Source organism: Phascolarctos cinereus, unplaced genomic scaffold (assembly GCF_003287225.1).
Source record: "Phascolarctos cinereus isolate Bilbo 61053 unplaced genomic scaffold, phaCin_HiC Scaffold_2;HRSCAF=192, whole genome shotgun sequence".
In the NCBI taxonomy this organism is placed as follows: Eukaryota; Metazoa; Chordata; class Mammalia; order Diprotodontia; family Phascolarctidae; genus Phascolarctos; species Phascolarctos cinereus.
In genome coordinates this window covers 157,527,712-157,551,915 of record NW_027555625.1, presented here as the reverse complement: position 1 = coordinate 157,551,915, position 24,204 = coordinate 157,527,712, and the positions used below count along the sequence as shown (strand labels likewise).

Genomic DNA, 24,204 nt, shown 5'->3' with positions numbered 1-24,204 from the left:
TATTTATTGCATTATTTCTAATCCTAAACCAATTTTTTATTCTTCATTATAAGGGTAGAAAGAAGGGTAGAGGTACATTGAGGAAATGCAGGTGATAGGAAAACAAAATACGTTAATGAGATTTATTTTTAAAAAGACTAATATCTTTTGAGTAATTTTAAGATCTTGTCAATGTTTTGGAGATTGACAACCAGATCAGGATCCTTTGCAAATAGGAGCATGTGAAGAATCTCACCAACTCAAAGGAATCTTTTATTAGGACTTCGTGCTGGGGCTCTTACATAACAGTGGTAAATATCATTTGGAAGTATACATCTCCCTATCTTATGCTTCACTCAATATAAAAAAATCAGAGGGTCATTACACACACTTAGAAATATGTATGTGTAATATACATTGTGTATAAAAATATATAATTCTAGGTCTTTCAGAGAATCTTTTATGATTGTTTTTTTCCATATGCATAGGATATGCCTTGTTGGAGGAGAGCCTTTAAAGTAGCATTCTGTTTTACCAAACCAAATGTTCTTTCTTTCTTTCTTTCTTTCTTTCTTTCTTTCTTTCTTTCTTTCTTTCTTTCTTTCTTTCTTTCTTTCTTTCTTTCTTCTAACAATTAGTATAGCAGGATCCAACATGCTCTGTACTTCAATCATGTAATCATAAAGATATATTTGGTCATTGAATGCCATTTCCAAAAGCCTGCTTGCATCCTTCTCAGTCCTTAATCAAGAATGCTCTCAATGTGTATATAAATTATTCTTATCAAGATTTTGAGGAGATTAGAAAGTAGGCATATGGGTTGGCAATTATTTTCTTAGATGCTTTTCCCTTCTTTTACAATAAGAAAGTCCATGATTTTTTCCTCAGTAGTTCAGAATAGTTCCCTCTTTCAGATATCTTGAGAATTGATCCCTTGAATGCTTTTAAAATTGTGTGGCCTCCAGTGCAGAATTCCTCTGTGGATGGCTGGTATAATCCAACTGCTTTTCACATTTTTATTTTCTTTGGTGTAATTTCTGCTTCCTTGTACAACACATTGGAATTACAGTGTTGAGTTCAATTTTGGTGACTCTATGTAATTGATGGAGAAAACTGTCATAGAATATCTTTACAGATTTTTTCATTTCTCTGTGTGTGTGTGTGTGTGTGTGTGTGTGTGTGTGTGTGTGTGTGTGTGTGTGTGTAGGGGGAATTTTCCTCATTTCCTCTTTAAAGACCTTCAGGTTGATTTGGCTTAGTTTGGTCTTTTGACAAGCTTTCTATTATTTTATTTTTTCTCCTCCCCTGCTTCTTCTTCTCTCTCTCTCTCTTTTTGTGTGTGTGTGTGTGTGTGTGTGTGTGTGTGTGTGTGTGTGAAGTTACATCACTCACAATCTTCCACCACCTTCTTCAATAAGATTTTATTTTATCCCCCAAAAGTTTACATTGTAACCTAGTGTTGCCATTGATTGCTTTATCTGCTTGGCAATGAGTTGAAGTGTATCCTGGCTAACATGGTTTCTGAGCTCTTTTTAGTGCTTTGCGGTCATGATTGATGGGTTTTGGTGCGCACAGCTAGGTTTAGTCATAGTCAAAATTTAGCTGGAAGTGAGTTTATCTTTATCCTTCCTCCAAACTCTCCTCCATTAGCTAGCTCAATTTCTTTCTTCCTCTCCTAGGGTTTTTTTTTTACCTCCCCTAAAATATTAATTCTAAATCCATCTTTTCTCTAGTCTAATTGTCAGTCAATTCTTACTTAAGCATTAATTGAGGAACTAAATCATATCCCTTCTCAAGGGTATTTGAATTTTAAAAGGGGCTCTTTGATCTCCCTCTCTTGTTTGAGGAGGTAGGGGAGTCATACACATGAAACATTTCATATGCTGTCAGATTTGAATGATATTTTGATTAATTTTGCTGAACTACTTTTTAATTTTATTTTAAATCTTTGTTATAAGAGATGGATCTCTAGCTAGGGAAAGAGAAAAGGATATTTTAGAGAATGAGGGCAAAATATATTAATAAAATGATTTTTTAAAATGAGACTGCTTAGAGACAAAAATCTTTCAAGACAGCAAGAATTAAAGCTTTAATGTTGGATGATATGACCCTGGTTTAGTCATTTACTGTCTATTTGAATCAGTCACTTAACTATGCCTTAGCTTCCTATTGGGGCATGCTTCTGTCTTTTTAAAAACTCTCTTTCATTGTTTTGTTTCATTTAATTTTAATATGTAAATCCAATAGCATTCAATGAAATCTGTCTTTGTTTGAATTCTGAAATCAACTTTAATTTATTGAGATTTGTTTCAAACCAACTGTTATAAATAATCTTCAGTATACAAAAGGTATTCTCTGCATGTGTGTTTTGCTATCCTAAGTGATTTTATTTTGTTATAGTTGCTCCCTTGTTGGTGTTTCATTCACACCTATTAAACTACACTAGAATCTCACTGTAACACGTTCTGCAGGGCCATGTTGTAAGTGAAAATTTTTCAGTGAAGTCCTTCTGGTGCCTCTAATGAGAAGGTTCCTTGAATAGGGTCAGTCTATGATAGACTTGTCCTGTATTGAATTCTCCTCCATATAGTGGGAAATACAAGAAGATTCTAGTATACAGCTATTACTCCTTTGGATTGAAAAGCACCAGATTGTTTTTTCCATTCCCTTTTATCTCTGCCATCCTATTTACTTGATCCCTTCATCCCTATTAAATTGGATAAGAAAAGTGCCTTCTCAGCACTCAGTGCAGTGGCTGGCATATTTGTTGTTCAGTCATTTCAGTTGTGTCTGACTCTTTGTGACCCCATTTGGGTTTTTCTTGGCAAATATACTAGAGGGATTTGTGACTTCCTTCTCCAACTTATTTTATAAATAAGGAAACTGAGGCAAACAGGGTTAAGTGACTTGCCCAGAGTCACACAGCTAGTAAATATCTGAGGCTGAATTTGAACTCAGAAAGATGAGTTTTCCTGACTCCTGGCCTGGCACTCTACCTACTGTGCCATCTAGCTGCCTCCACCTAGCATATAGAAGGTGTTTAATAAATACTAGCTGAGTGACTGACTTCTTGACATCTTTGGCAAGGTTAAGAAATTATTGACATTAATAAAGGAGGGAGAGAGAAAGAGACACAGAGAGAGAGAGAGAGAGAGAGAGAGAGAGAGAGAGAGAGAGACAGAGAGAGAGAGAGAGAATGAGTGAGAGAGAAACAGAGAGAGATACACACACAGAGACAGAGACTTAAAAATGAAGTATTTATTGAACTTCTATTGTGTGCCAGGCAATGTTGCTAAGTCTAGCGGATATAAATAGAAGCAAGCAAGACAATCCCTCCCCTCAAGGAATTTATATTCTAGTAAGGAAATGCAGCATTTACAAAAGGTGCAGGTAAGATGAGGAGACTGCCTAGCAGTGTTGTGAATGCCTGAGCCCTGTGGAGAGCCCATCCATCACAGCCAGGGTAGGACCCAGTTTCTGGTGGGAGTGGAAATGGTTGGAGAACAAGGCATGTTGAAGAGATGGTGGGGAAGTGATTTTACATATGTTCATTCATTTGATTGTCACAAGCCTATGAGATTTACGCTTCAGGTATCATTATACCCATTTTATAGCTGAGGAAACTAAAGCTCAGATTAAGTGACTTGCCGAATGGTCTTACAGCTAAATACCACCAATGGTGGGATCTGAACCTGCTGCCTCCTGACTCCATGAACTCCATGAAGCTGCCATGCCACTGAGATTTTCCCCAAGTACTGGAATTTACAGGTGTTTATCAAAATCATTTAGTAACTCAGACTCAGGTTTGGAAATCAGCAGAGTTCATATACTTATAATATTCCATTTCATGTGTAGAGCAATGAAATGCTACCAGTTTGGATTAATCTCATTTAATTTAATGTGATTACTGCTTAATAGCTATGTTAAGTGGGCTGTACTTTCCATACCAAATTGCTAAGTCTTATTGACTCTATCTCCAATTTTTGATATCCATTTGTTTTTGAGGCAGTGGGGGTTAAGTGACTTACCCAGGGTCACACAGCTAGCTGGTAAGTGTCTGAGGCCGGATTTGAACTCAGGTCCTCCTGACTCCAGAGTCAGTGTTCTATCCACTGCACCACCTAGCTGCCCTGATATCCATTTTCTTATCTCCACTCGCATGTGGTTGAGTCCCTCTTTTGACACCTGATTTCCCAGCTTTCATGAAAGAGGGTATCACAACATGTGATGACTTCAGCACACAGTTATGTTTAAAACAGGGCAAGAACTTGGAAGGAAGGTGAGAAAAATGCATTTAGAATAAAGGGAGTTTGTTCACAGATCATGTGCCACAAACCATAGCAGAAGGAAGCAGGAGTAAGGTCAGGGAGAGAACAGGAGGAATAAGGAAGTAAGACTGGGATGAGTCTGAGTGTGAAAAGAGATGAAATTTTAAGGAGGGAGTAGTATCATAAATAGATTTTTTAAAAAAGGCTGTTTAGAAGAGACCTGGGATGTTGAGCCAAAGCACACAGGTAGGACTGCTTCATAAGAGGGGACAGATACATGCTGAAAGGCAAGGGATTGATTATAAAAGTGGATGTCCTGTCCTATGTGTACCAAATATCCGCAACCTAAGGTAAGCAGCTCACACAAAGACTAATGGGATCATTTTTCTGACTCCAAAAGATTAAGTGATCCTTGACACAAATGTGTAAATAATAAAGGTAAATTGAGGAAGTACTTGGGACAGCTTTGTGAGTTATTCCCTTAAAGCAAAAATTGTGTATAAAGAGGGACAAGGGAAATTATTATTTGGGGATGAATTTTGACTACTCACCAGGTCATTTGTTTGAGCATGCCAAATTTTTTTTCGCTTGTGTAAATCTGATGAGTCTATTCTATTTTGGAGTTGTAGTAACTTAATTCTGATCTCTACCTCTAACTCAGCTTAGGTGCCACCTCCTCCATGAAGCCTTCTTTCACCTCCTTAGCTGTTACAGCTGTCTCATTCCTCAAATTACCTTGTTTGTATACTTATTTCTATATGTTCTGTATTCTTTTCAGAAGATTCTGAGCTCTTAGAGAACAGGGACTTTTGTTTTGTCTTTATATGCCCAATGCCTAACATAATGACCCATAAATAGTGGGCCCTTCGTAAGTATTAAGTTGAGCTGTGATATGGGCTCCTTTTCATTCCTCCTCAGGCCCACCATAATACCTCCTCTGCAGCCCTCTCAGCTGATGACTTTGCCTCATAGTTCACCAAGAAAAATTGAGCTCATTCTCTAAGAGTGCCCTGTTTTCACCTCACATCACTCAGATGTCTTTCCCCACTATTTCCTTGTTCACTCCCATCTCACATGAAAAGGTCTTCTCCTTGCCAAGCCTAACCCCTCTACTTGAACAAAAGATCCCAATCCATCCTGTCTTCTTTACTAGTTTGTGCCCTTAATTATCTCTGCTCTCACTAATTTTCAGTCTCTCCCTATGTACTGGCTCTTTCCCTGTTGTTTACCAATATGTCCATGGCTCCCCCATCCTTAAAAAACCCAAAACCATCACTTGATGGGCCCATCCTAGCTAGCTATTTCCCTATATCTCTTCTCCATTTCTACTTCCTCTCTTACTCTTCTAAATCTCTGCTCTCTGGCTTCTTACCAGATCATTCATAAAACTGATCTTTCTAAAGCCACTGATGATCTCTTAATTGTCAGATCTAATGGCCTTTTCTCAATACTCATCCTTCCTGATGTCTCTGTAGCCTTTGACATTTTTAATCATCCTCCTCTCTTTGATACTCTCTTATTTCTGGGTTTTCATGACACTGTTCTCTCCTGGTTCTCCTATCTGTCTGACAGCTCCTTCTCAATCTCCTTTGCTGGATCTTCAGCCAGATTACTTCTGCTAACTGTGGGTATCCCCAAGGCTCTATTCTGGACCCTCTTCTCTTCTCCCTGTGTACTATTTCACTTGGTGAGCTTATCAGCTTCAGTGCATTCTATTTTTCTCTATGCTGATGTTTCTGTGATCTACTTATCCAGCTCTAAACTCTCTGCTAATTTCCAGTCTCACATTTCCAATGGCCTATTAGACATTTTGATTTGGATGTCTCATAGATATCTTAATAGCATGTCTAAAGAACTCATTATCTTATTGCCCTAAACCCTCCCTTCTTCCTGACTTCCCTATGACTTTTGAGGGTACTACCATTAAACCATTCTCTAAATCTTGCTGTCATTCTCAACTTGCACTCATCCCACATATCTAATCCATTGCCAAGTCTTGCTGTTTCTACTTTGTCAACATCTTTCACACACATATGTATATGTATGTGTATATAGATATATATCTACATACCCACATATATACGTATATATACATATACAGATGCATAGATATAGACACACAAATACACACATACACACACATATATCACTTTTTCTTCTGTGACACTGCCACCACCACTGCCACCACCTTGGAGCAGGCCATCATCACCTTATGCCTGGTCTATTGCAATAGCCATCTCATTGATCTCTGTGCCTCAAGTCTCTCCACAATCCAATCCGTCTTCCATTGATCTTCCTAAAGCACATATCTGACTGTATCACTTCCCCTCCTCAACTTTACCTTTTCAGTCTTCTTATACTTTACTCCTCTTTGAATACTCTGTGATCCAGCACTACTTATCCTCTTATTGTTTCTGACATAGGCCACTCTATTTCACAACTTCAAGTTTTTCTCCATGTCTGCATGTCTGGAATACTTTCCCTTGCTTCAAGTCTCAGTTACAATCCTACCTTCTTTTTTCCCACTTAATAGTATTTTTTTTCAATTACATGTAAAGATAGTTTTCAGCATTCATTTTTATAATATTTTGAGTTCCAAGTTTTTCTCCCTCTCTCCTTCCCCTCCCTCTCCCCAAAACAGCAAGCAATCTGATATAGGTTATACGTGTACGATCGTATTACACATATTTCTACATTAGTCACATTGTGGAAGTAGGATCAGAACAAAAGGGAAAAACCATGAGAAAGAAAAAAAACAAAAAAGTGAAAATGGTATGCTTTCATCTGCATTCAGACTCCATAGTTCTTTCTTTGGATGTGGATAGCATTTTCCATCATGAGTCTTTTGGAATTGTCTTGGAGCTAAATTTATGATATAGTTGATCATTGCACAATGTTGCTGTTACTGTGTACAATGTTCTCCTGGTTCTGCTCACTTCACTCTGCATCTGTTCACGTAAGTCTTTCCAGGTTTGTCTGAAATTCACCTGTTTATCATTTCTTATAGCACAAAAGTATTCCATTACATTAATTATACCGCAACTTGTTCAGCCATCCCCCAATTGTTGTAATCTCCTAAATTTCCAATTCTTTGCCACCACAAAAAGAGCTACTATAAATATTGTTGTACACATGAGTCCTTTTCTCATTTTTATGATCTCTTTGGGATACAGAGCTAGTAGTGGATCAAAGGGTACACACAATTTTATAGCCCTTTGGGCATAGTTCCAAATTGCTCTCCAGAATGCTTGGATCAGTTCACAACTCCACCAACAATTCATTAGTGTTTCAATTTTCCCTCATCTTCTCCAAGATTTATCATTATCTTTTTCTGTCATATTAGCCTGATGGGTGTGAGGTGATACCTCAGAATTGTTTTAATATGTATTTCTCTAATCAATAGTGATTTAGGGCATTTTTTCATATAAATATAGATAGCTTTGTTTTCTTCATCTGAAAGCTGCCTGTTCATATCCTTTGATGGTTTATCAATTGGAGAATGAGAGTCCTACCTTCTGCAAGAACCCTTTTCTAGTCCTCATTAATTTTAGAACCTTCCCTCTGAGATTATGTACCTTGTTTATACATAGTTGTTTTCTGTTGTCTCCTGCTTTAGACTGTGAGCTCCTTGAGAAGCAAGGAGTGTTCTTTGTTTTGTTTTGTTTTTGCCTTTGTATCCTCAAAGCCTAATACACATACTTGGCACATAGTAGGTGCTTAACAAATGCTAGTTGTCCTCTCACAGGACACTATCTCTTGACTTCATGCATTTTCTTTGGCTGTCTCTCATACCTAGAATTCTCTTCCTCCTCATCTCTGTCTCCCACCTTCCCTGGCTTCCTTCAAAACATAGCTCAAATCCTGCCTTCTGAAATAAGGTTCCCTCCTGTTCCCATTGCTATTGCTTTTTCTCTGTGATTACCTCACATGTATATTGTATATATCTTATATATCCTTAGTTATTTGCATGTTGTCTTCTCTATTAGAGTGTGGGCTTTTTGAGAGCAGAGACTGTGTTTTTGCTTTTCTTTGTATCCCCAGTGCTTAGCACATTCCTGCCAAATAGTAAGTCCTTAATAAATATTTATTCGCTCTATGAGCATATAAGTAGACACATCTCTTTTCAGTCTTAGACACCTACCTTTAAAGATTCAATGAAACATTTCATAAACCCTTAATTAATACATCTATATTTTGTAATTTTTCTGACAACATGATTAAGATTGAAAAGATAGTCACTGGAACACCAGACAAAGAGCGCTAACTCTAACATAGTTTAAAAAAATCAATTTCATTTTAATTAAGGATTCCAGATCTTGAAGATGAATATAATTAGTGCTTTGTTTTATAGTCATTATATTTCCCAAGGGGTTTTCTGTAGCTAAGGCATATAATAAGCTTTCTATAGTTACTAGTAACATCTCCTTATCTCATACACCTTCCAGTTCCACAGTAAATGAAGAGGGTGATTTAATGTGGGTTTAGAGTTTGGAAATTTCCTTGTATTTTTTCTAAGGTGATAAACTGGTTCCTGTTCTTCTAAAATTTTGATTTTTGTAATACAGTTCAAGGAAAGTTATTTAAATCAGGAATCGATTTGCCTTTTGCTTTCTAAGATGAGAGAAAAAGTGATTTTAATGTTTTGGGTAACTTCTACATAAAAAAATCCAATTAGAAAATCTACCTATTGACACATTTCTTGTATAGAACTGCTCTTGGATTCACTATCCCAACTCCCATTCACATTGGTAGGTTGGATTCCCAGAGGGTGACTGAGTACTGCTATCTTCAGGGTTTTAGTAGTTATAAAGCAATTCCCTACTCCCCTAATATTGGGGCATTCTCTCTTTGCACTCACAAAATTCCGGGGGGGGGAGAGGGAGTGGTCTTAAGCTGAAAGTACAATAGCAGTGAGGTACATATTTTATAGAAAACATGTGACTAAAAGATACCTCCAGGAATCTTGTTGGTTTTTTTTCTTGCATGGAATCTTCATGAGATTCCCTTTTAAGTGTAGCTTTTTGCTTAGCTTGGTGGATCAGTGCTTTCTAGATTCCACAGCCAACATGTCTCTCCGTCATGAGAGGTCATGACGTAGAAGATGCCACTGTTCTAAGGAGGACTGTCTTTCCACCTTTGTCTTCAAGCACTTCCTTGATCATTGGCCACCATCACTCTGGTGTAATCTGCCATTGACTCTGGCTGCTAGTGGGAAATTATGTACCTCTGATGGATCTTGTTCACCTGGGCACTACCCTCTCAGAATACTCATGGGCCTAATTGTTGTGAGGATCAAGTGGGACAATACTAGGTTGTTACGAGGCTCAAATGAGGTCATATTTGTAAAGTGCTTATCATAGTGCCTGCACATTGTTGGTATTTAATACATGCTTGTTCTCTTCCCTTCCTACCTCCTCTAATAACAAGAATAAATAAACACAAAAGAAACCAAGGTGATGTGCTCACAGACACATGGAAATTGGGGTGAGGGGTTATAGCCAATCATTCCTCCCCCTACCCAGCAGCTCACAACACTTGCCACCAGGAAGAAAAGAAGCTAAAGGGCCAATGGAGGGTCAGATCACTCCTTATGCATGTACACTCAATTCCACCTCAGCAATTCATGAGTCATTAGGCCTTCTAGCCAGCTAAAAGATTCTTCAGCACTACACATGCTCTGAATGATCGGGAAGGAAAAACCCAAGCAGACTAGAAGTCCTAGACTCATTGGTTGTCCTTTCCACACTACTGAAAGAAACACTACCTTTTAATTTCCTTTCCTACTTATCTACTTGCTGCTACATTTTTACCAAGACCAGAGAAAACAGATACATTTCCTTGCAGGCAGAGAGTATGTACCAATTTTTGGAAGCTAAAAACATAGCAGCTATTAAGAGTAGCATCCTCACCACACTCACTTGCTACAGTGTCCCCAGGAAAAGAAGTAACCCTATTCAAGCTGAAGGAAGCTTTAAATTGTACGTAGGGGTAAACACCGGGCAATGTAGAATACTTGTATGTAGTACAATGTCCTTATTTATATTTGAAAATCCAGAAACAATTGAAAATACCAAAGCATTTCTAGATGGTGATGGAAATGGCAAAGGATAGGTAAGTACTTCATAATTTGAGGTAAACTAATTATTTCATCTAAGCCAGATAGAGTATCTATACAGTACTGTTCATACACACATATCCACAGATATATGTATACATGTACTTATTTGTACATGAGTATGTAATCAATACATTTATACTTATATATGGTTCCTGAGTTTTAAAAAATTACATGGTTTTGTATATGAGATAAAATGTCCATACCGTGGTTAATGTTCATATATATACTTAGTTCATATGTTTATTTGAGGACATATAACATATATATACTTAATTTATATGATTGTACATGAACATATACTATATATGTGGTATATGTATTATATATGTATATATAGAATATATATGTGCTTCTTGAGTTTTAAAAAAATAATGACTTTAATATTCTATACCAGATAAAATATTTGTAGACTGACATATTCAGATATGTATGTATATATGAACATACATGCATATAAATACTTACATTTATATATGTATTTCATATATGTGGATTTATCATGTATATGTATACAGTATTATACACACACTTTACACCTCTCTACTTATGCTATAGTTCAGCCATACCAGGCTGCTTGCTGCTAGTATATTTGATACCCCATTTCTCTTCTCTGTACCGTGGGAGACACTGGATGTCCCCCATGCAAGAAATGCTCTTCCTCTTTACCTAGACCTCTTGGAAAATCTTAAATTTCCTTCAGTACTCAACTTCAGCACCTACTTCTGCATGAGGCCTTTCATGATCACCTCAGCTGCTAGTGCCTTCCCTACTGCCCCTAAGGTTACAGTGCAGCTGCTTTATATATGGGTGGGGTGTGTGTGTGTGTGTGTGTGTGTGTGTGTGTGTGTGTGTGTATGTGTGTGTATGTGTAGTGTACCTATTTTCACATACACACACAGTTTATCTCCCCTAGTAGAATGTTAACACCTTAAGGCCATGAGTTGTTTTGCTTTTGTATTTGTATGGTCTAGTGCCTATCTACTTGTCTGTCTATCTATCTGAATATCAGCCATTGTACAAAATACCTTATCTATTTTAGATGAAATAATTAGTTTACCTCAGATTATGAAAAGCTTACCTATCCTTTGCCATATCCGTCACCATCTAGGAATGTTTTTGAATTCTCAATTGTTTATGGATTTTCAAATATAAATAAGGACAATATAATAAATTGTACACTGCCCATTGTTTACCTCTAAGTATAATTCAAAGCTTCATATAGCTTAAATCCAAAAGTTGAACTGATATTAGCCCATAGGTGACTTCTTTTCCTGGGGACACTGTGGCAAGCAAGCTTGGTGAAGATGTTACTGTTAATAGTTGTTCTGTGTGAACTTCAAAGAATTCATGCACATTCTTTCTGAAAGGAAATTTATCTGTTTACTCTGGTTTGTCATAATGATGTGGCAGGTTCCTGATGGATCAGGAAGAAGGGAAAATGGGATTTCTTTCCTGAAATAGGTCAATAAGAACATTTTCTAATTGATTTTTTTATGTGAAAGTTTTAATAGATAGATAGAGGTACACAAACATTTATCTATATCTACAAATATCTATACATTCATATACATGGATTTAGACATGTAGGAGATTGCATGGAAGTGATTAAAGTAAGTACAGATGCTTTGCTATGCTATATCTTTATATATCTCTATTATCTATCTATATGATCCTACTCCATTAAATCCTTCTTTGTTGAGCCATTCTTCTACTCTCCAAAAACTGATTTACTGACTTGGCATTACAGTATTTGTAGGGAAATGCTTTATCATACTCTTCTGATCTCAGTTATTTCCCTTCTTGCTCTTTTTTTCCCCTAGAACTGTTAGCTGCTGCTTGCTTCTTCTTCTTCTTCTTCTTCTTCTTCTTCTTCTTCTTCTTCTTCTTCTTCTTCTTCTTCTTCTCCTCCTCCTCCTCCTCCTCCTCCTCCTCCTCCTCCTCCTCCTCCTCCTCCTCCTCCTCCTCCTCCTCTCTCTCCTCCTCCTTCTTCTTAGCACTTTACTGGGTCTCTTAGGACAAATTTCTCTGAAAACATTGGCTCTAAACTTCTGGAATATGACTGAGTGTATCTTTGAGAGATTTTCATTTATCTTATGGTGATTTAATACTTCCAGGGAAAACAGTAATAAAATGACAAAAATGGTCTAAAAGTGGAATCACAAGTACATTTTGCAGTATTTCTAGCCAATTGTTTTTGAGGAGCGCTTAAGAATCTATGAAGTAGGAACAAAACTACCTGTTTAAAAGACTAAATAATAAGATGATTATGAATCTTTAGTATTATGTCAAAAGATAAATAAAAAGAATGGATTCTGGGCAAATTATGTAAAGTAAACTATAAGCAAGATAATCTTTTCCCTTAAATGAATGATGTTAAAGAGCTTAAGGTTTCTTCTTATTTGGCTTTCTTTCATGGACTCTTAGTAATTTGTAAATTCTATCTCCTCTCTATGATATAACTGTAGTAAATTAGAATCAGCTAATATATTTAAGAAACATTTCTTTGATTAGATAAGAAATCTATGTTCTCTAAAAAGGGAAATTATAAATAAGTAGGTCATTTTGCAATAACAGAATTTATTCAGCTTCTTACCAACCCTTTGGTAAAATTCAGGTATTAACAGATTTTTAGATTGGGTACAGTAGAAGATTTCATTGTGGTGTAGTGAAAGGTATAGTGGATTTAGAATTAGTGACCCAGCTTCAAATCCTGGTCTTGCTATCACTGGTGACCTTTGTGACCATGATCAAGTCACCTCCCCTCTCTGGGTCTCAGTTTCCTGATACAGAAAAGAAGAGAGTTGTACTAAGTGGCATCTCAGGTTTCTTCTAGCTTTAAATAAATATTCCCATCTCCTTCCATATACAATCCAATGATATAAAAACTAGTTACAGCATCCCTGTTTTAGAGATGAGAGAACAGCCCCAGAAAGGACAAAAAACATGCCCCAAGTTGCACAAGTTAGCATGAAATTCAGAAATCAAATTTTAAGTATTTCAATCAGGTACATTGCCCTATCTGTCCTAAAACACACACACACACACACACACACACACACACACACACACACACACACACTGTTGCACAATACTGGTGCCCCTGTTCTACTGATTTTGACTCTTTTTTTCAAATTGCTAAGGTTTCTATCAGTTCTTCAGTGTGGAAGAATATTCACTTGGATTGTTCACTGCCAATAGCATTCATTTTGGCAGTTACTGTCTTACATTTTTACTTAGTTCTTTCATGCATTCATGACATTTCTTTCCAACTAGATTGTAAGCTTTTGGAAGGCAGGATTCATAGTATATATTTCTTCTGGATCCCCTATCATGCCAAGAATTGTGATATACTTAAGAGGTACCCAGTAAATATGAGCTGAATGAATGAATGAATGAATGAATGAATGAATGAATGAATTTATATTCTAAAACCTGATCTACACAGCTAAAGAAAGCAGGTCACACTGTTACTCAATGCATTTGGACCCTATTGATAACTGATTTGACTATGTACTTAAAATGAAAGCCTTAAAAATTACTTTGTATCTTCTCTACAAAAAGCAATGGTTTATTGATTTGACTGTGCCATATATGTGTATATACAAAAGTCCTATGCACTAAAGAAAATATGCAAACTAGTAAAAAATGTCATAGTTGGTTTTGAGTATGAAATAGGGTTAGAAATAGAGTATGAAATAGAATTAAAATAGCCTTATATTGTTGTTTTTTTCACCAAATTTGACCAAAGTCTCTGAATCAAATTCGGAAGAAGAAATTATGGTTGTGATGTGCTTATTTTGGCATTTAAAAATAATCTGTTGACAGTTTTCTCTTCAGCCTCTTATTATGCATAAAATCAGAACTAAATTCTTAACTGTATTTTAAAAGTTGTGAGGGTGATATTGAGAGATAGTATTCTTACCAGCCAACTGTAAATAAATATATTTTCTAGGAGAATGCATTGTTATATTTAAAATTTTGACATATGCAATGAAATTTCTTCAGAGTTTTATGATTTTGTCTTTTGTGGGTATTCCCAGTAATGATTTAGATCATAGCCTCTCCAAGATTTTTTTGTGGTTAACACATGTATATTTGTGTATGTGTGTGTGTGTGTGTGTGTGTGTATCATCTGGTATCCAGTCTTCCAGTGATGAATCTCTTTTTGGATTTAGGCTAGTATTTATCTTATAGAAATACATACAGTACATTTCTTGGTCTGTAGTTACCTTTTCCAGATTGTTAGGAGATGCCAGAGCTTCTTCACCACTTAGATAATCTTCATGAATCTGGAGTCACTTCTATGCTACAATGAGACATTATGGAAGATACATTCCAGCATTAAAATTCAACATACTTAAGGGTTGACCAATAATAAAATTTGGGTGTATCAATAGTGCTGAATAATGTTATCTAGTCACAGTAGCTTGAAAAAATTAGTATGACTTCTAAGAGCTTACCTCACTATCAGGCTTTAGGGAGAATTTGGTTCAGTTTATTATATGGTGAAATGAAGTCCAAAGGAACAATTTTTATCATTCTAATGTGACACTGTATCTGAAATTACTATATGTAAATATGTAAGATCAGAATTCTATTTAAAGTTTTTAGCTGTGGTCTGAGTTTCCTTATCTCATATATTGTGATTATAAATTTAAAGGCCAAAGAAAATCCTTAGGAAATACATATTTTCTTTGTTCCTTTAAAGAATGTTTTAAAAACTTTATCCTTTATGTCTTTGAGTAGGTCAATTAATATAAGACTAGCAACTACCAATGATGTGCCTGGTGTTGAAAATCTCATCAGAACACTTGATCTGAATCAAAGCATAATGGAGGATTTTACAAAATATAATATGGCTCGAAGAGATCCAGTAAGTACACAATTAGCAGAATTGATTGTTTTATTTTACAATATGATGCCACTTTCTTTTCCTGAGTAATGCATGCTCATTAGAAAAGGAGAACACTAAATGTGCTTTTCATTTTAATATTGTTTACTTAAATATAGTTAGGGTAACTTGCCCACACACTAGAAATGTTAGCTGCTATATCTTGCATCTTAAGATGGCCTTTTATAGTTTTATACCTGAAGTTGGCTCCTTGTTGTCTTTTATACAAGCACCCATGCAATAAATTCCAGCTTGAGTTTAGTTCTAGGAAAAATTTCAGCTCTGCAAATAAATTCATATGCTTTCTATTGCTAGGAAATGTAAACTATGTAATGTGGGATGTTTTTCATTTTACTGTGGATTCCAGGAAACTTAGAACCAAATTGAGTGCCCAGATGTGATACTCTCCTAGTCTCAGGTGCTTGATAGTATCTTTTCCATCTACTTCCTTTAAATAGTTTCTCCTCTTGATTCCTAATTATCTTCCTTTGGACTGTGTTTTAACTATCTCAAGACCTCTTGGAAGAATGAATGCACACATCTTGAAGAAAGCAGTATGCACATAACATGACTGACCCAATATCAGTAGAAAATATGGCTTTTGTGTTATTTTGCCATGTAATTGATTACATTGATTCATTCATAATATTTTATCTGGTACCTTTTAAAGCATTTATGAAGTAGCTACATCTGAACTTTTTCTGAATAAAAGTAACTGGCTTTTATTGGAGTCATACTGACAGTTTGTGTCAGCGCTAATAACCTAGCTTATTCAACTGAATTAACTAGGCTAATTTAAAATAATGTATAGAATTTTTAAAAATTTCTCCTTTTAGTGTAGTGCTCTGTAGCACCATCCTGTGCCACATTTAGATTGTAATTTATTCAAGAATATAAAGTCAATTTTAGTGTACGGAGTGTATGTAGGGGAGGTCTTGTGCTGACTAGAATACATTCAGAAGGTTTTTTGTTTGTTTGTTTGTTCATGTTACTGGCAGATATACTGTGAAGAATGTGGGCCAGGAGGAGGAGGGAGGGTATTTTACCTTCCTTGCTTGGCCCCTCTTCTTGCTGAGATTTCTTTGCATGGCACTGGGAAGATTTTAGGAGTGGATTGGGCTTTGTAGCCCCAGTCTCAACACAGCTTTTTATGGCAGCTAGGTATAATGGATAGAGTGCTAGACCTGGAGTCAGGAATACCTGAGTTCAAATCCAGCCTCCAATAATTACTAGCTGAGTGATCCTGGGCAAATAACTTAATATCAGTCTGCCTCAGCTTCCTTATCTATAAAATGGGGATAATAATAGCACCTACCTCCTAGGGTTGTTGTGAGGACAACACGAGATAATATTTTTATAGTGCTTTGCAAACTTTAAAGAAGTACATAAATGCTACCTGCTATTATTGGTTGTTTTTTGGGGGGTGGAATGCAACAGGGCTCACATAAAGGTGTTTTATGAACATAGGATCCCAATCAGGGGTTGAGGGGGAGTTGCAAGGAATTTTATAAGTCTAAAGGAGATTATTGTTTGGAAAAAGGGATTTTGAATCAGCAGCAGATGGAGGCAGCCAAAAGAATAGTCCTAATCTTCCCCTGGGCCACTCTAGGTTTTGTTCAGTTGTTCTTATATAATAGGCTCATAGATGTGCTAAAAGGACTTATCTTGTATTATTCAGTCAGTGAACTAACATTTCTTAAGCGCTTGCTATATACCAGGCATTGTAGCAGACCCTGGGGATATAAATCAAGGCAGAAAGTCCCTGTTTTCAAGGAGCACACAGTCTAATGGAGGAGATCATGTGCAAACAACTGTGTACAAACAATATGTCCATAAACTGGAAACAATCAGCAGAATGAAAGGACCAGAATAAAGGTAGATGAGGAATGGCTTCTTATAGAATATGAGACTTTAACTAAGACTTGAAGGAAGCCAAGGAAGCCTGGAGGTGGAGATGAAGAGGGAGAGGATTGTAGGTATGATAGACTTCCAGTGAAGATATCCCCAGAACCAGGAAACATGGATTGTTTTATGTGAGGACCAGCAAGGAGAGCAGTGTCACTAGCTTGTAGAGTATGTGTGTGTGTGTGTGTGTGTGTGTGTGTGTGTGTGTGTGTGTGTGTGTGCCTGTGGGAGGGGGCGAGGATAAAGTGTAAGAAGTCGGGAAAGTAGGAAGGGCTCAGGTTATGAAGGGCGTTAAAAGTCAGAGGGTTTTATATTTGATCCTAGAGGGAATGTGGAGACATTGGAGTTTATTGAACAAGGGTGAGGAGGGGGGGCATGGTCAGACCTGCCCTTTAGGAAGTTCAGTTTGACAGCTGAAGGGAGGAGGGACTGGAATGGGAAGTGACTCAAGGTATAAAGAACATCCCCAGGCTATTGCAATATTCCAGGCATGAGATGATACGAGTCTACACCATGATTGTGGCCATGGTGGGAGAGAGAAGGAAGTGTAGATGAGAGACATTATGAAGGTAGAAATGACATGATGACGACTTTTGACAACTTTATTGAGTGTGAGGGATGAGAGCAACGAGGTAAGGATTACACCTAGATTGCAAGCCTGGGTGACCAGGAGCATGGTGGGTGCTCTATACAGTAACGAGGAAGTTAAGAAGACATGTTAGTTTGGCAGGTAAAGATAATGAGTTCAGTTTTTGGATGTGTGAGTTCAAGATGTCTATCTATGTGGCATCCGGTTTGAGATGTCCAAAAATCACAGTTGAAGATGTGTGACTAGAAGTCAGGAGAGAGGTTAGGCCTGGATAAATAGTTTTGAGAATCAATAGCATAGAGATGGAAACTGATGAAATCACCAAGTGAAATAGTATAGAGGAAGAAGAGAAGAGGTCCCAGGATAGAGTCTTGATGGACACCCATGTTTAGTGGGCATGCCCAAGAAGGCTGAGGCAGAGTGGTCAGACAGGTAGAAAGAGAACCAGGAGAGAGCAGTGTAATGAAACCTTCATGATCAGTGTCATGAAGACATGAAAACTACACTCCTTTGCAGAAGGGCCTGAAGAGTCAAAGCCTAGGTGACAAAGTTATTGTCCTCAATGCCCACATTTCCTCTATATTTTAAGAATATAGCTGCCCAAAGCAACGCCTTGTTGTGTCATTATATTCACATTATAATGGGGCAAACAATGTCAGAGACTTCAACACTATTAAAGCACTTCATAAGGTCATCTAATCCATATCTTTGCCTTTATGCTAAGGTAAGGCAATATCTCCATTTTACAGATGAAACTGCTAAGATTGAGGAAAATTAAGGGCACTTAGCTGTGAAGTAGAGGAAGGAGGGGAAAGTATTTAAACCTAAATTTCTTGCCTTCAAATAAATCTTTTTTTTCCAGTGAACTATGCTTTAAGCAAGTACTTTTTTTTTTCATAACAATGAAGACAAGTTTACACTAGGTAAAGAAATGAGAGCTTGGCTAATCACCCTATAAAGCTTTTCCTTTCTCTTAAAAGCTTTAAGAAAGGTGCCTCATCAATATTTATGATATTCAATTAAAGTAATTCTTCTGATTCTAAGGATTCCCATTCCCCTCCCCTAACAGGTTTTTTTCTTTTTTTTGGTTTGCTTTTTAGGGGATTTTTTTGGTGAGGCAATTGGGGTTAAGTGACTCACCCAGAGTCATACAGCTAGTAAGTGTTATGTGTCTGAAGCCGGATTTGAACTTGGATCCTCCTGACTCCAAGGCCAGTGCTCTATCCACTATGCTACCTAGCTGCCCCTGCCCTAACAGGTTTTTAAACAAATAATTTTAGTCTAAGTCCAAGACTGATTACTAGTTGAAGCTTTGCTAGGAATTAAAAATAACTTATTATTAGCTAATAATAAAAAAATTAAAAACCTAACAATCCATTGACTTATCTTTTCAGGATGGGACAACAGTACAGACATTTGTTGCTGAAGTTTTAAATCAGATAGTTGGGGTTTCTATCATCAGAACTGAAATGGTAAATATTTTAAAAATTTTATTCATTTTCTTGATTATTATTTTAACATTAATTAACACAAAGAGGTAATGAAATTCTACCTTTCCAAGTTTTGTTTTAAATTTAATGTGAATAGGACTCCATTTCTTAGGCATATAAATTGTTATTGCTTATGTCCAATTTGCTTATAAATTGGGTAGCCTTCAAATTTTTTTAACTTAAAAAAAATAAATTGTATTAGGTCTATTCCTATAATAAGTTTTAATAAAAAATGCTTAAAAATATACTTGGTAGTTTGAAAAAAAAAGTGGGGTATGGTATTGAAGTAGACAAAAATGTGTCCTGTCTTAACTGGATCTGGAGCATAGCAAATTAGGCAATGCCTTATGCCCACAAAGGAAAGGGAAGGCTGAGGGTGCTGAAAACAGTCTCGGGCACTTTTACATTTTTGTCCAAGGTCATCCCTACTGAACGCAGAGTAATTCCATTTGCTTGCATTCTTTAACCCCCAGGTCTTTTTAGTTATGTTTAAAAACGTAGGAAATAACAAGAAGTACTTAACAGATGAATAGCCAAGTGATTAAAATGATATGTACACATCGGTATGAAGAAATACAGGTAGATTCTTTCCAATTAACATTCCATCTCACATTCCCTCACACCTTTGTTCTACATTTCGGGCATGTCAGCCACACATGCCAATGGGACAAGTCAAATACATAATGAAAACACAGAACAGTTGCCTCTTCTCTAAATGAGTGCGTTGCTGGCAAAGAAAACTGTAGACGTGGTTGGTGAACCGTTACCTTGTTTTCCCTTAGCACAATTAATATAGATGAGTCCCTCATTCCCAGTGATTTCAGAAAAGCCTTGATGAAAAGACTAGGTAAAAGGAGATGAAGGGTAGGGATCAGAATTAGGCCAATCAAAACAAGGCTAATTGGTTGTACATACTTCAAGTATCTGTGATTTTGTCCTGTGGGTACTGGCTCCCAAAAATGCAGGTTGTAACTCCTTCATTTGGGGGAGTTGCTATGCCCCCCAAATTCACCCCTCTGTGTCCAAACTTGGTAGTGAGCTTCTCGGAGGACAGCTGACATGCAATAATCATCAGGTCCCTCCCCAAAGCCTTTCTTGCTTGAGAGAACCTGCCAGAGCTTGTCTTCTCCAGGTACAGCCTTTGAGGATCCAGGATTGCTTCCAACTCAGAATGCGATACCAGAGTAGGAGTTTAGTGGAAGTATGTGTGCTGAAGGACATACCAAATATTTCCTGAAAAATATCTACAGACTCTGACTAGTCATAACAAATTCACGTTTCACCTGGAAGTCTATAAAATGCTACCAAAGATTCTCAACTCATGTCTAATTCAGAAACATAAAAAAAGTTTGAGGATTAGACTGATATCTACACATATGTAGGTATCAGTCATGCATGTATCTATACACAATAATCCAAAGAGGCAGAGACAGACAGGTGAGACATAGTGGAGTCATAGATACAGGGCTGCCCTAGGGGTCAGAAAAACCTGGGTTTAAATCCTGAACACAATAGATACAGACTGTGCAACCCTGGTCAAGCCACTTAACCACTCATTGTCCTAGTCTTTGAGAGTAGAAGTTGTCCAGCAAGAGCTGATTTGAACTGGCAGATGAAGTTTCCTCACCAGGAATTCAGTAGGACAAGTATATACAGTCAAACCTTGGAGATATTATGGGTTCAGCTCCAGACCACTGCAATAAAACAAATATTGCAATAAAACGAGTCACATGAATTTTTTGGTTTCCCAGTGCATATAAAAGTTATGTTTATACTACATAATAGTCTATCAAAAGTGAAAAAGCATCATATCTAAAAAAATGTACATGCCTTAGTTAAAAATACTTTATTGCTAAAAAGAATGCTAACCATTCAACATTGTAATCTTTTGGCTGGTAGAGGGTTTTGCCTTGAAGTTGATGGGTACTGACTGATCAGGGTGGGGGTTGCTGAAGGTTGGGGTGGCTGTAGCAATTTCTTGAAATAAGACAACAGTGAAATTTGCTGCATCAATTAACTCTTCCTTTCACTGGAATACTTAGAGGCCATTGTAAGGTTATTAATTGGCCCAATTTCAATATTGCTATGTCTGAGGGAATTGGGAGGCTGGAGCAGAGGGAGAGAGATGGGGAACAACCAAAACTCACAACACTTATTGATCAAGGTTGCTGTCTTATGTGGGTGGTTCACAGATCCCCAAAACAATTACAATGGCAGCATCAAAGATCACTGATCACATACCACCATACCAGATGAAATAATAATGAAAAAGTTTGAAATATTGCAAGAATTACCAAATTGTGACACAGGTATACAACATGAACACATGCCATTGGAAAGATGGTGCCAGTAGACTTGCGGATGCAGGGCTGCCACAAAACTTCAATTTGTACAAAAACCCCACAATTATCTGTGAAGTGCAATAAAGTGAAGCACAATAAAATGAGGTATGCCTGTATTTGTTTTTCCAGACCTATGATTTCAGTGGGTAAGGAAACTCCTTATACCCATGCAGATCAACAACTATTCTGCAAGTTACAGTCTTATGCAGCTGCCTGTGTCAGAGGCCAGAATTGAAACCAGGCTTTCTGATACAGAGGCCAATTCTGTATCCATTACACCAGATTGCTTCTCTACGTAGCAGCAAATACCTACAGATAATTTAGCCTAATTTTACAGAAACTCCTGATAGAATGTTTCAATGAAATAATGTTTGAATTGGTTTGTTTGTTTTGGTCATAACTGAGGTGATTTCCTGAATATTTGCTTTATTAGAAACTAATCTAGACTATTTCAATGACTTTTTACTCTAGTCCTTGGAGACTGTATGTACCTGGGCTTTGATGAAGCGCGTGTGTATGTCTTGCCTGACTGAAATTTCATAATTGTTAAGAAACCATATTACTTCAGTATTATTGGATTTTCAGATTAAAAAAATTATCATTTAAGGTCCAAAATACTAGAGATGAACCTCTCCCTATCTCCATGCCATAATAAAGAGCAGATGGCCAATTCTCAAGGGAGAATACAAATACAGAAAATATGCTTTTAATTTTATTTGATTATTTAAAAAATTAAACATTGGGTTAAGAAAGAATCAGTTTTCTAACTTCAGTGATTAAGATATACCAAAGCATAGAAGCAAGTACTGGATTCTTATTTTCCACAGAACCTCAGTTGCATTACTTAAAAGGTTGTTTGTTTTTTCTTTTTCTGTTTTCTAGGATATAGAGTACATACGTTCGCATTATAACATTGAAGATTTTATTTACTATAATCATCACCAACGAGAGGAACACGGCCACATACACCATTTTGTTTTAAATCCCATATTCCAGCACTATACAAAATATTTTCTGAAGGAGATCCTTCGTTTAAGCTTTAAATCCTGCCTCTACTATCTAATTTACCCACAATCCAGGGAAGGCAAGGTAAAAGAAACCTGATGTGGCTTTATTCACTTTTTGGTGGGTTCCATTTCCCAATATATTCCGCATTCGTTACTCTTGACATACTTTCCTCTCTCCTTCTCAATTCATCTTTCTGTCCCTTATATTTTCATCACACTATATTAATTGAAATTTAAAAGGCTACCCTTACTTTGGCACCTTTATTATACTAAAAATAAGACTCAAGAATATTTTGAAATGTAAAATGACTACTAAAACAATCAGAACAAACAATAGGTAATACTTGGACAAAGCACAGATCAAAAACTGTATGGAGACTGGTACCAGAATTTCAGGTTGTTTCTCAAGATATATTTATGCAACACCAAAATCACACTGTAATTTTTTTCACAACATTAAGTTAGTCCAAAATAGCCATTTTTGAATGTCTAATGTACCGACAAAGTTTTCTAAACTCTAACCTTTGCAACAATGTAAAAAAACTCCATTGTGAATATATATGCATATATACATATATATGTGTGTATGTATATATGTAAACATACACACACAGAGACCATATATATTTATATTTGCCCCTTTTCCTATGGATGATAGCACAGTCAACCTCTAGTTCCTTGGTCTTACTATATAAGATTTTCTGTTTTGCCAAACATAGTATTTGTCTATCCTGTGATGTAGATTTGAGTTGGTAATGTGGATCAGTGAAACATCAGCCTCAGTGATGAAAGTTAGTATATTAGATTTCATTCATGATCCAAAGGTATGCTGGGTCAGGTTCTAATTGAATGAAATTGCTGGGTTTCTTTTTAAAAACCAAAGTAAGTCAGCATAAATTGAAATGATATCACTGAGCAACCTTAACATTTTGTAAAAGTATATGAATACACACATATAACAATGAATTTGACAGGGTTTATTACCTATTGATGGATTTATTTATTTATTTTGGGGGTGATGAGATAAGGGGAATGGGTATAATAGGAAAAGACTTTTGGTGTGAGGTAGAACTGACAATTGGGTTATTTCCCCTGATCATGGAAATGAAAACCATTCCAATAATACTAAAAGGGCCCAAATTTTAATTTAGGTAGTCTAGGAACATTGGACCATGGAATTTTCCTTTACTTCCTTCTTTAATACTAGTTTGGTGACCTTCAGGATGTAATAGTAAACTCATTTTATTCACAATGTTGCCTGCATGTTATATATCCATTAGTAATAATAAGAAAAATAGTGTTTTGGGCACTTAGTTTAATATTTGTATGTACCCTAAAACAGAAGTAAGAGCCCTTTAAGACTAATCATATATTTATGTATATAGCATGGGTATGGATTTTGATAAATAGTTATTCACTTTGTATTCCAGTGTGTACTTCCATAGATTAGAGTAAAAGTGGAGGTTGGAGACAATTGTGCAACTAACTCAGACAAACTGCTATGTCTAAAATATCCAAGTAATCAAAACAAGGTCATTTTGATTTATTGTGATTGGATTATCTGGATGGCTTCATCCATGTTTTATTGTACAATACATGCTTAGGTGCAACCTTT

General features: G+C 36.5%; 1 protein-coding gene across 1 annotated transcript in view; it reads left to right on the top strand.

Annotated features, from left to right (window-relative positions):
• Positions 1-24,204, top strand: part of CFAP61 (cilia and flagella associated protein 61) — a 355,672-nt gene that overhangs the window by 97,576 nt on the left and 233,892 nt on the right. Inside the window, exons 14-16 of the mRNA XM_020986789.2 lie at positions 15,112-15,238; positions 19,145-19,222; positions 22,465-22,671. Of these exons, the coding sequence (XP_020842448.1) occupies positions 15,112-15,238; positions 19,145-19,222; positions 22,465-22,671 (412 nt within the window). The remainder of the gene's footprint in view (positions 1-15,111; positions 15,239-19,144; positions 19,223-22,464; positions 22,672-24,204) is intronic.